The sequence below is a fragment of the Sus scrofa genome, chromosome 4 (genome assembly GCF_054392235.1).
Source record: "Sus scrofa isolate SSC_HxYL_T2T_F1_AM1 chromosome 4, Sscrofa_HxYL_maternal_Yorkshire_Landrace_v2.0, whole genome shotgun sequence".
Classification (NCBI taxonomy): Eukaryota; Metazoa; Chordata; class Mammalia; order Artiodactyla; family Suidae; genus Sus; species Sus scrofa.
Genome location: NC_139386.1, coordinates 121,088,793 through 121,101,938, shown reverse-complemented (window position 1 = coordinate 121,101,938; position 13,146 = coordinate 121,088,793). Strand labels below are relative to the sequence as shown.

The 13,146-nt window shown below is 33.5% G+C and overlaps 1 protein-coding gene across 5 annotated transcripts in view; it reads right to left on the bottom strand.

Annotated features, from left to right (window-relative positions):
* The window catches only part of COL11A1 (collagen type XI alpha 1 chain), a 526,061-nt gene that overhangs the window by 34,304 nt on the left and 478,611 nt on the right, over nt 1–13,146 (bottom strand). For all 5 annotated transcript variants that reach the window (XM_085023829.1, XM_085023830.1, XM_085023828.1 and 2 more), the window contains 7 exons: nt 11,168–11,221; nt 9,419–9,472; nt 8,140–8,193; nt 2,875–2,928; nt 2,167–2,274; nt 1,820–1,873; nt 1,061–1,114 (listed from right to left, as the gene is read on the bottom strand). In XM_085023829.1, coding sequence (XP_084879955.1) covers nt 1,061–1,114; nt 1,820–1,873; nt 2,167–2,274; nt 2,875–2,928; nt 8,140–8,193; nt 9,419–9,472; nt 11,168–11,221 — 432 coding nt within the window. The remainder of the gene's footprint in view (nt 1–1,060; nt 1,115–1,819; nt 1,874–2,166; nt 2,275–2,874; nt 2,929–8,139; nt 8,194–9,418; nt 9,473–11,167; nt 11,222–13,146) is intronic.

The window sequence follows — 13,146 nt, the reverse complement described above, 5'->3', positions numbered from 1 at the left end:
TGCAGTTTGTCTTTGGCTCCTACTTAAGTTAGTGCCTTCCTTCACTTGTTCCCTAAATAACCACATGTGGCCAAAGCCCCCTACGATATTTCCCAAATTAAAAATAAAGAATAGCCCAGTAATGCTGAGTTCATTCAGGTTAGTACTTGAAATAATTCATGGTAACCCCAGGTTGATAACCTGGTTTTCTTCATTGAAGTTGTACTTGTTTTTTGCTTGTTTTTTTTCTTTTTAGGGCTACACCTATGGCACATAGAAGTTCCTAGTCTAGGTTGAATTGGAGCTGCAGCTGCCAGCCTACACCACAGTCACAGCAATGCAGGATCCAAACCACATCTGCAACCTACTCTATAGTTTGTGGCAATGCAGGATCCTTCAGCTACTGAGCGAGGCCAAGAATGGACCCTGCATGGTGGGGGACGCTATGTCAGATTCTTAACCCACTGAGCCACAGTAGGAACTCCTAAGCCTTACTTGTGTTTTTAAAATGACTTTTCATGTAACACAAATGGAGAGCTAGATGTACCTGATGTACTATGACAAAATCATTAGCACGATATGAGTGCAGTTTTTATTATAAAGACTTTGCTTACATTTTTTTCTTTTTGCTTTTGTTTTTTTAGGGCTGCACCTACAGCATATGGAGGTTCCCAGTCTAGGGGTCCAATCAGAGCTACAGCTGCTGGCCTATGCCACAGCCACAGCCACGTCGGATCTGAGCCGCGTCTTTGACCTACACTACAGCTCAGGGCAATGTTGGATCCTTAACCCACTGAGCGATGCCAGGGATTGAACCTACAAACTCATGGTTCCCAGTCAGATTAGTTTCTGCCACACCATGACGGGAACTTCCTGCTAATATTTCTTAAATCACATAAAGTAGGAAACATTCCATGTAAGATTGGCTTTAAACTGGAATTCAAATATAACAGATAATTCATCCAGAAAAAAATGTGTACATGTATAGCTATACTTTTGAAAGTCTGACTATTTCTGATTATTTCTTTTAAAGTGTCTTGCGACGATGCACAGATTAAATTTAAAAAGTGAGCTTACTTACTGGTTGACCAGGATCTCCATCCTCACCCTTGTCACCACCAACACCATCTTGACCCTATGATGGACAACAGAAAATGAACCCAGGAATTTCTCATTACTGATTTACTTTTACCAGGAAAAAAAAAAAAAAAGATACAATGTACGGTCTTAGTCCTTGAGATACATTATTACCAGCGAGACAAATAAAAAAAGTATTACTATATTCTTTCAGTTTTTAAGGATTATAGTATCCCAGTCTTTCTATAAAATCTATGAAATTGTTACCACAACAAGCTTAAAATATAGATTGTTCTTAATATACGGGAAAGAAAGGGTGTAATTAGTATACAAGTACAGTGTATCCTTTCACCATGAACAAATATGGTGCAGTTTTGTTATTTTTGTTTGTTTGTTTGTTTTTGTGTGTTTTTTTTTTTTTTGGTGCCATTTGAGAGAGGATTTGCATTTTAGAAGAGATAGGTAAGAGCAAAAGTCCTATAATTTTAAAAAAATTGTATACTGTTACTTGAATGATTAGCATGTACAACCCAACAAGGTCTGGAAAACTAACCCAATGAAGAGAGAATAATAATGCAACACAGTTTAATAGTTTCCAGATGCATGGAGTTTTATAGTGGTAGTTGTGACTAAATTTATATTTTCCTTTTCTTCTCATTTGTGGGGATCCGCTTAAGTAATTAGAATTTTCTTTCATTATCAACAATAGAGATCCTAGGAACCTCCCTACCAAAATAATTCCTTTGTTTCCCACGATACTTACTGCAGGGCCAGGTTCCCCAGGAGGACCAGGATCTCCAGGAAACCCAACAGGACCCTAAAACAATATTTTTAAAGGAAAAGGAAAATAAGTGAAAAATATTTTTATAAAGTCATGATATCCTGAAGTCTAAGCAATAAGCTCATGGTAAAACCATAAGAGAATATCTCCTTTCTCCTGCTAGGAAAATTTTTAAAAATTAAATGAATGGAGAATGCTTATCAACATATCAAACGATGAAAAGTCAGCTTCACCAGCTATGGGGTAATGGCTCACGATTTCTGGTCTAAGAAAAGCTCCAAAGTGGCCTGGACATAGACGCCACTTTATAGAGGACTGAGGTCACTTACCGGGTTACCCTTAGGGCCGTCGTCACCGGGTGGTCCCTTAGCACCTGGAGGTCCAGCAGCGCCAGGTGGACCAGCTTCTCCTTTCTCTCCTCTTTCTCCTTTGGGACCCTGCACAATGTAAGCAAAGGAAGGATTATCTTACAAGCTTTAAGCCAGAGTTTCTTAACCTTGGCATGTTAGGTCACACACTTCTCCGCTATAGGAGACTGTCTTGTGCATTGCAAGATGCTTAACACACCCAGATCTCCACTTCTTAGATGCCAGCAGATACCATTTCTCCAAGTGTAACAACCAAAAATGTCTCCTGATATGTAACATCTTTCCTGGGAGTCAAAATCAGTCTGTCTAAACCCACTGAAGTTAGACTAATATAATCCTCATACAATTCATAAATGTTTATTTGAGGTAGCAGGGTTTATTGGTTTCTTTTGTGGACAGTCCACTGTGAAAAAAAATACATACAATAAAGACCTTATAATTTGAATATTCCAACTTGATTTTTTTTCAATCTCTGCATGAATAAGAATATGCAGGAGATAGATAAAATTATTACACAAAAAGGTACTGCATTTGTGATGATTTTTAATGGGTTGGAAAGGAGAAGCAAACAACCAAATCACAGTTAGGAATTAAGTTACATGTTTAAAATACTCTGAAAGAAATAACCTGAGCCATAACACGGTGCATTGACAACAAGGCAGTACTTACACCTGTGCCTGCTTCCCCAGGAGGCCCTGGATTTCCTGCTTCTCCAGGTTCACCCTATAAAGAAGGGATCAAATGAGTATCAAAACACAGAAACAATGCTTTACACTCTTGTAAAACTGCCGCTGGTGACCACCATACCGTTTTAAACTAGCCCTTAACTCATTACATTGCTTGAAAGGCAGTGGACAACTTTGAGAAAAAGAAGGATCTTTTTCTATTATGGACCTCATTTTTTTTTTTTTTTTTGACCTTTTAGGACCACACCTATAGTATATGGAATTTTCCAGGCTAGGCATTGAATCAGAGCTACAGCTGCCAGCCTCCAACCACAGCCACAGCAATGTGGGATCCGAACCGTCTCTGCGACCTACACCACAGGTCACGGCAACGCCAGATCCTTAACCCACTGAGCGAGGCCAGGGATAGAACCTGCATCCTCATGGATGCTAGTCAGATTTGTTTCAGCTGAGCCACAATGGGAACTCCCTGGACCTTAGTATTTTTATTTCTCAAGTGAGGAAACAGAACAATGTAAGCTGGTTGCTATAATTCTCATCAGTTAGTTAACAACCAGATCATTAATCCAAGTTCCTACCACACACACAAAACAGGCATTTGCAAGCTTCCTAAAAATTGTGAGTGCTGCATCAATATGCATATTATAGTTCAGTTTATGGATTAAACAATGTCAAGTTTTTTACTAAAATATGAATTTATCTTTATTATAACAACCAAATAATTTGATAGTCTTCTGATAATCCTCTAAAATATATTTAGTAGAGGTCTAAAGAGGTCTACAGCAAAGATATAAACAAATAAAAAAGACTATTTATAAGATACATATAAGTATTTGGGTACTAATTAGAACTGCTCTTTTGAAGGATATGTATATTACGAATTTGATACTCTTTATGACCTCCTTGTGTAGATGTGGATGGATATTTTCTGCCTTAGAGGAATAATGAATAAACTTCCTAGACTAGTAGGTTTTCATTATGAAAGTCCACTACTAACTCTTCACACTTAGAGATGCATACAAACATAATCTTCTATTCAAGTAATCATCCAAGTGAAATAACAGTACATCCATGTACCATGTTTCTACACAAAACTAGTACTAGAAACTGTGAAGTGAAAATTGTTCTAAAATTTTTAAAAATGTGAGGCATGCCTAATTTCCTTGAATTGTTAACTCAGCTATTTCCAAGATTCCTGGCATAAATCCACTGGTAATGAATTGGTTTGAAATGTATACAAACAAATTTCAGAGGAAAGACTATGTTGTATCCATAATTTCTTACTCTTTGAGAATAGGTACATAACTTCTTTTTTATCTGCAAATGAGGGAAGATAACGAGTACTTTCTAGAAATGTATTAGTATCGTTATTATGTGTAAATTATTTTCTCTCTCAACATGAGTAGGAAATATTTCCAATAACCTTGAATAAACTTTACAAGTAAAATACTGCATTTGCCTTATTTTCAAAGCAATGAATCATTCATCTATCCCAGTATGATGGAATAATACATAAGTGATATTTTATAAGCCATTATTCTCATCTTTGAAAAAACTTAAGCAGTATGCCATTCAAATCAACTGTAAAATGTCCATATTAAATTCTTTACACATGGAATATACACATTATACTGCATACCCTCACTTCGATGTAGAATTTAAAATAGCCAAATTCACACAGAGAGTAGAATGGTGGTCACCAGGTGTTGGAGAGTGGGGGCCACAGGGAGAAGTTGGACAAAGGGGTACCAAATTTCAGATACTCAAGTAAGTTCTGGAGATGTAATATACAGCAATGTGACTATACCTAACAATATTGTATTGTGTTTTTGAACTTTGTTAACAGGGCAGATCTTAAGAGTTATCGCACAATCAAAAAAAAAATAACTATTTGATGTGATTATGTTAATTACCTTTAGTGTGGGGGTCATTTCAATATATATATTAAATATCAATTATAAAAATACACAATTTTGGTGAATTATATCTCAATAAAGCTAGGGAAAAGGAAATACAGGAAATCTACTAAGTACAAAATGTTTTCTTATGTTCCACCTTAACTCTCAGTGATATCATGGAAGGTGAAACTAGAGGGGAAATAACTGCATACTTTATATTTTGTATTGATCTGTGGGATTTCATTTTTTTTCCTTTCTAATCCCTGCTCATCATAAAGTTAAGTAGATTCTGAAAGATGTATTTCCATTTGTTTGGTTTTTCTTTTAATGGAGAAGAGATAGGAGTAAATAATTGTCAAAACTTCAAAGACAATTGTCAAACTTTGACAATTGTCAAACTTCAAAGACAAATTTTAACAAAAAATCCCCTCATTTTGAGAGCAATTCATTAAGTCTTTTGTCTCTAGAATACAAAGAAAAATTACCTTTTTGTATATTAGAAACAAATGTGCACCATAGCAATTATTTAAGATGAAATTAACATTAACTAAAAAGGTCCTATTTTAAATCTTTTTAAAGGGGATGAAACAAAATCACAATAAAGAAATAAAACACTGCAACAAGACAACATTCTATCAAATCTTTATGTCTAGTATCAACAAAGTGTGTTTATTCTAAATAATAATAATTGATCTACAACAATATAAATTCTATGAAGAGCACTGACATAAAAAGGAAGTGCTAGATTATAAATTTGTTGTTACTTATGTAACCATTTTATCCCATGCTATAACGCACTTATTCACGTTAAAGCTCCCTTCAGAAGGGACAGCAAATCACTCTGTATGCCTGAAGTCATAAAATATGCATTAATTTTTAAGGTAATGTTCTGATATGTTTTCTTGTTTTAATGAAAACATGAAAGTACAAAATCCATCAATAGCAAATCTATGTTATATGGAAAACAAGTTAAACTTATTCAAGCAAAGTGCAGCATGACTAAAGTATTTTAGCTTTTCTTTTCTTTTTTCATTGAATTAATGACTGGGAATAAATTTTCCAAAATAGAAATGGGGAAGCATTCAGACAGAATCAGAGCTGATGTCAGAAGTCTGTAATCCATACCGAAGTTTATTTTCCTAGATTCTGAAGGAAAAAATGAAATTAGGATTTTATTTCTATCCTACTGTCACATAGAAGTTTTTTTAAATAAAGAAAAAACAAAACTATTTTTTTTTTGGTATAAAAATTTAGAATCAGGTAAGTTTTATTGTAAGAAGTCGAACACCATCCTGATTGACTGAATTATTCTATTAAGATTCAAAATTGGCAAGGGATTTACCAAATAGGCTTTAAACAAATGGAAACGGTATGGAAGGGGAGTTTCCGAAAACTCCAACCATCTGGCATCCATGTTTATCTTCAAGAGTAACACAAAGGATAAAACCATAAAAAAAGCAACTCAAGTACTTAAAACTGTTCCCACTGCACCCCAAAGCTTTAGGAAACAAATAAAATCAGCCAAAAAGGCCTATTAAATGGATTTTAGAATTTGCTGTCTCGACAGAAAATTAAAATTAGAGACTAATTTGGTCTCTGGTCTATCTGGTCAGCATTAGAGTCAAAAAAGGAGGCTGCAATGGTGAAGAAAGAGGAAAAGTATGGGTTATATTTTCCCTTTTTAGTCAGTTACAACAACCAATCTTCATCTGTCTACTGCTGTGTGACCATCAGAGAGCAACTGTCTCTTCTGCTACTCTTCCTATTATAACTGAACTCAACAAAAAAATTCTTTCAATTCTACTCTCGACTTAATCTGCATTTTTCAACACAAAACTTTAAATAGAAGAATATAAACAAAAAGTTGATCAATGAAAACAACTAGACTGTTTATGCAGTAAGAATTAGATAATAACTTTTACATATTTATATTTGGCAATTTAGAAACTATTAAAATAATCACATAAAACTGTATGTGTTCCAATATTTTGAATTATAATCAAAATACTAGAATATTGGTGTTGAGAAGAAATAAACATCAAAATATATACTCAACCTATTACATTTCTTTTTCTGAAAGCTAAATCCTTTAAGATAAATGAATGAGTAAAAGATATGTCAAAATTTCTGAAACTAAACAACAGAAATTATTTTCACAATTAGAACAAGTCTATACCTCTGATATTTATTAACAAAACTGAAGCAAACCCAAGAAATTTCTAAATTTTTTTCACTGCATAATATTTTATGGTATGAAATTTTATTTCCATCTCTCAAAAGTGATAAATAATTTTTGTAAATAAAGCAAATATCAATGTTAATTTTCTTGAAAATTCTTTTAAGAAATGAGAATGAATGCCCAAATAACAAAATGGAGAATCATTTCGACATTGTCATAAAAAGGAAGAGCAGATATTTTAAATAAAATCATGTTCATGAAAAAAGGAAGCTATTTTGAGCCCAGATATTATGGCACATGCCAACTATTTTGAAAAGTGCCAGAGACAGGTCAAGTATTACTAATGAAAGTGTAATTCCAAATATGACAAAATGAATGTTTAATTCTTTTGTAATGTGAAGGATTCTCTTTTCCCTTTTAAGTCAGCTAAATCGACCAGTATCTTCTATTTTCAGTAATGAATTTGCTAGAGATACAGTCTAGTCAAACATACCTGAGTTAGAGTGGATCCTGATTTAGTCACTTCTAATGACAAAACCTTGATGAAGTTACTAAAATGTTCTAAGATTAAGCTGACTTAGCTTAAAAATATGAATAATAATAAGAAGAAGATCATCATCATGGAGGAGTTGCGTTGATTAAAGGAAATAATCCATGTATGCCACTCAGAATCATATCTGGCAATTAAAAATGTGATATCGGGAGTTCCCGTCGTGGCACAGTGGTTAACGAATCCGACTAGGAACCATGAGGTTGCGGGTTCGGTCCCTGCCCTTGCTCAGTGGGTTAACCATCCGGCGTTGCCGTGAGCTGTGGTGTAGGTTGCAGACGCGGCTCGGATCCCGCGTTGCTGTGGCTCTGGCGTAGGCCGGTGGCTACAGCTCCGATTCAACCCCTAGCCTGGGAACCTCCATATGCCGCGGGAGCGGCCCAAGAAATAGCAACAATAACAACAACAACAACAACAAAAAAGACAAACGACAAAAAAAAAAAAAAAAAGTGATATCTCTAAATCATTTTACCTTTAATTATTTAACTATTTGAGTAGATGAGCTGTGATTCATGTAACTATATGTAAAACACTTAGAATAATCAGAAGCACTTAAAATATTAGCTAATATTTTCAAAGTCCTCAGTTCTCGCTGTTTCAAACTATCACTGAAATCCTTACCTTTTCTCCAACACCACCAACTGAACCAATGGATCCTGGGGGGCCTTGTGGGCCCTGCAGTGTAGAAAAAAGAACAATTATCCTTACTCTTTTAATAAAATATAAATTTATAAAGATATATCCATGTTCTTAAAGAGAGAGAAACGTAAGCAAGAATATACCAAGTCATTTGAAAGATGGGATGAAATAATAAACCTTCTTGAGTTGTCAGATTTACTGGATAGCAAATAATTTTATTACACCGATTTTCAAATTTACCAGAATTTTGGAGATAAGGTAGGAGACTTTCTAACTCTAGTCATGTCAATTGGTAACTGGAACAAAATTTCAACCTCTCTGCCCACTGAATAGATCACAATCAGATGATGATTTTGTAGATTTTTTAGTGGATCAAAATACGACTCTAGTTAAGAATTATGTAATCCATGCAGAAAGCAATATAAACCATCTATTAGCCTTTAAATTACTTAAAGGGAATTAAAACCTAATAGCATTTTTAATACATCTGCTCTCAATCTATTTTACCCAGTGCTGGCCTGCCAGAATTAAAAGCAGGAATAACAGAAGAGCAATAAAAACAAGAATAAATGACTTGTTCTTTGTGAAAAGCAAAAGTCAAATGGAAAGAGAATATCAAAGCCTATGAATTTGTTAACAGTAAAAATAAGATAAATATGTCATTACATTTCTGTAATATTGGAACAGTGAGTCAATAATTAACTTTATACAACCATCTTTATACAGTTGAGAGGAAACATTTTTTTACATGGTAAGAGGTGCATATATTATCATGCACATATTATTCTGACATAGTTTATAGAAGGAAATACAAACAAAACTTTCAGATAATAAATGCATACATAAAGGATGTTTGGAGTACTGACGGAGACCAGGACAATCCAAGTCAATTACAAACCATCTCCTCAAGCAATTGTAAGAGATAAAGGTTAAAATTGAAACAATGTAGCAACATTGAACAGTTATTACATGCAAGACACTGTACACCGAGCTGAACAAATGTGGTTCTTATAATAGAGCCAATATTTCTTACTCATCAATAAATGTACACTGAATGTATTCTGTGCCTATATTATATTCGTGGGGACTAGCTCCCTACAAAACCTGTTTCTTTTCCTGTAAAATGGAGTGAATAAATGATCCTTGAGCTCTTGCTAAACATTTAACAGTAGTATAATTAGTGTCATTATGTCTTAGACACTACCTGCCTTTAAATAATATCTAATAACTTCAAAATAATTAACATATTTGACAGTCTTACATCAGCTCCATTGGGACCTTGAGGGCCTCTTGGGCCTGGAGGACCAGGTGGACCCTGTAAGAGAAGAATATTGAGGTTTATGAAGACCAAAACTCGAATGCATTTCTGATGCTTACATTGTGAGATTAAGAAAACTAAAAAAAAAAAGTTTCAGCTTGTAAAGTCACAGTCAATGAAGCATATCAGGGTTATAGGTCATTTGTGATGGATACAGTAGCATGTTAGCAAATGATTCTTTACATAGCTATGGGGAAATAAGAACTGCAGGAAGAACAATTTAATGAAACATTAGAAAAGTCCTATACAGCAGAAATTGGCACAACACTGTAAATCAATTATACTTTAACAAAAGAAAGAAAAAAAAAAACTAAGAAAGTTTACTTTTTCTACCTAGTACAATGAATTAATAATACGATTAGAAATATTTCATGCTAAAATATGCTGGAATGCTAGAGTATAAAAGGAACATAATGTTGGAAAAAGAAATGGTGCTTGAGGAGACTTAAATCATTACTTCTCTATTTTTTATTTCTATATTTTGGGGGTTTTATGCCAGCCCTTAAGTTACATGTCCTGGACTTGGACTAAGATTAAAGATTTAGTTGTCTTCCTAAAACAAAGGTTCCCTCACTTGGCTGTACATTAAAATTACCTGGGGGCACTTTTTATAAAATACTGATGGCCAGAATCCTTTACTTTGAGAATCGTGATTAAATTAGTCCGTAGTGAATGCCAAGGCATTAGCACTTTTTTTAAAGGTCACAGTTTATTCTAATGTCATGGTTGACAAGCTCTCTACTATTACTTATCACCATAGGTCAGGAAGAATGTATGAATGATTCAGAGAACCATAGTAGTCATATCTGGAGAGGAACTTGCTATGTAACTGATATACTGTTTGGGCTATTAATTAGTTATTCCAGTCAGCAATGTTTATGTTCCCTGGTTTTAAGTTTATGGTCATAGTAAGAACACATTCTTCTTTGAAGAAAATAAAAATTCACAGGTAAAGATAAAAATATCAAAATGTGTATTCTGAAAGAAATAAAAATTAGGGGCAATGTTTATTTGATGGTAAAGAGAAATTAGGAAATCTATTCATCACATTTCATTAGAGATTTCAATGACCTTGACTAATTGTTTCCTGATCTAATGCTGTGCTTAATCAACAAACACATGTATTTCAAAATTTCATTTGAAATATTAAACTTAGAGCAGAAAGCCTGAATCAACAAACGCAAATTACTGTCATAGCATTCTGATTAAGACAGAAGTACTTATTAACTTAAGGATTTGTTTCAAGGTATAATTAATTTTAAATTAAGAGTTTGTTTCAAAGTATAATTAATTTTTAATACTTTGTTAATATCTGATAGTTATTTAAATCCTGGGTAACTATTAACTCTTGTTTCAGATCAAAGTCCAGAGCTAAAGACTAATAAATAACTGAAGTGTGGTAGTTTATATCACCTCAACAATACATATGCATCAGAGTAAAATATATATAGCAATATGTCAACCAAAGAATGTCATATATTATATAGCATTACTCCAAAGTGAGAAAGAGAAAAGAGGGAGAAATAGTCAAGACAGTGAGAGAGACTTCAATAGTTTGGGAAAAGAACAGAGAGGCATCAATCTGAAAAGCCACAGCCTTTATGACTATTTACTCATATTAATAAATGTTAAGAAAGATACTAGTAATGTGGAAATTCACAATATATATCGATTTAAAAAATAAAAATTTACCATGGGACCAACATCTCCATTTTCACCTTTTTCACCAGGTGGGCCTGGCAGACCCTAAGAAAATATAATAGAAAAACAATAAAAGTCATTCATGTATTTTATAATAAACATTTGGTCAATTTCTAACATAGAATTAAAAAGTAAATATAAACTTAAATAAGAACATGGAAATTAAGACTCAAACTATAATTTGTCAAAATGCTTACAACACATACTGACTACATATGATGGACTCTTAAAGCTACAATCACAAGTAAAATTTATGCTCTGCATAATATTACACTGTTTGATGTCAGTTATAAGAACTAAGTACATACTTTGGTCGAGGAATTTATGGATACTTAATCTTCTCCATATCTTCTGAGTAGTATATGGTACAACCAATATAAATTTTTTTTTGAAAAATCTCATCCCAAATTATTTTAGAGCACTTATCCAAATGAAGATTTTATAATTAGGTACAGCTTGACAAAATTTTTTTGAAAATAAATAGTCCATCCAATATATGTCCAAGGTTACAAATATCTTCTGAACTTTGAAAAAAAATTATTTATTTATTTTTGTGCCCATACCTATGGCATATGGACGTTCCCAGGCCAGGCACTGAATCTCAGCCACAGCTGCGACCTACACTGCAGCTGCTACAACACTGGATCCTTTAACCCACTGTGCCAGCCAGGGATGGAATCCACACCTCCTCAGCGACCTGAGCTACTGCAGTTGGGTTCTTAACCCACTGTGCCACAGTGGAAACTACTATCTTCTGAACTTCTGAACTGTTAATCCCACTTCTGAATATTAAAAACCTGCAAGGCCATAAGACCTGACACAGTACACTGCCGTTCTTCTCTCAAATCCATTTTCAATTCAATTGCACTGTAATTGCTTTAGAAGTCTGTGCTACTAAATAAACTCAGAGCAGCTGCACTCAAATTACCTGGCCCTGTCTTTAAGGGAAAAATTATTTTACTTCCTCTTGATCTTCCTAACTAGTTCACCTGCGCAGAGTTTAAATTATCTCTTTCCTTTGTACATACTTGAATTGCACACTTAAAAACACAATTATGCCACTTGTTTATACACTTATCCTCTGGACAGTGGTCTTCTGGGTGTCAATTTTTTAATCTCTAACAAGTAAAGGGCCAAGTAAAAATTGAAGTTTTAACAAAATGCTGAATGAATGATGAAAGGATGAATTCTAAGAAAATAAATCAACAGGAAAAGCTACATGCCATAAGATGCATCTTACAACACTAGCTTTGATAGTTAAAAGGCTCAATTTTTCCAGATGTTTAAGAAAACACAGCTAAATACATTTTATTATATAAATTAATGGAATATTATAGGATGATAATTATGATACTAATACTGTAAATATGAATAGCTTGTGTTAAGTAATAAAATATAATATAAATAAATGTGCATACTATAAGTTTAACTTTAAAATATGTATTAAAATAGGTATGATAACTATTGAACAGAGCCAGTAAAAGTGGTAGTAAGTTTTACAATGGTAGAATTATGGATTGTTTTAATTTTTAAAATGTTTTCAGTTTATCGTTATGTATATAAATCATATACTTTAAAATATTTTAGTATTTATAATAATATTTCAGATACAATCTGAGAAATAATAAGTACACAATACAAAAGCTCTACATTTGTACTGGAATTTTAGAAAAATAATTGACTTGGTCCTACACATTACGGCTGCAAATTATTTGACCAAGACCCAAAGCAATCAATATATTTTGCTTATTACCTAGTAAACGTGCACATGCAAAATAGCTAAACATGAGTTTGAAAAAGTAATACTTATGTTTAATGAATAGAGGACGATCTTTGACATTCTTGTTCTATTTTCCCTTCTCCCTATACTTCATTTTTTAAAGGCTAGTAATAATCCACTACATTGTTTTTGTGATCTACCAACTCCATATGACTGACTCTCAGTTTGGAGACAGGGTACTTTACCAAGT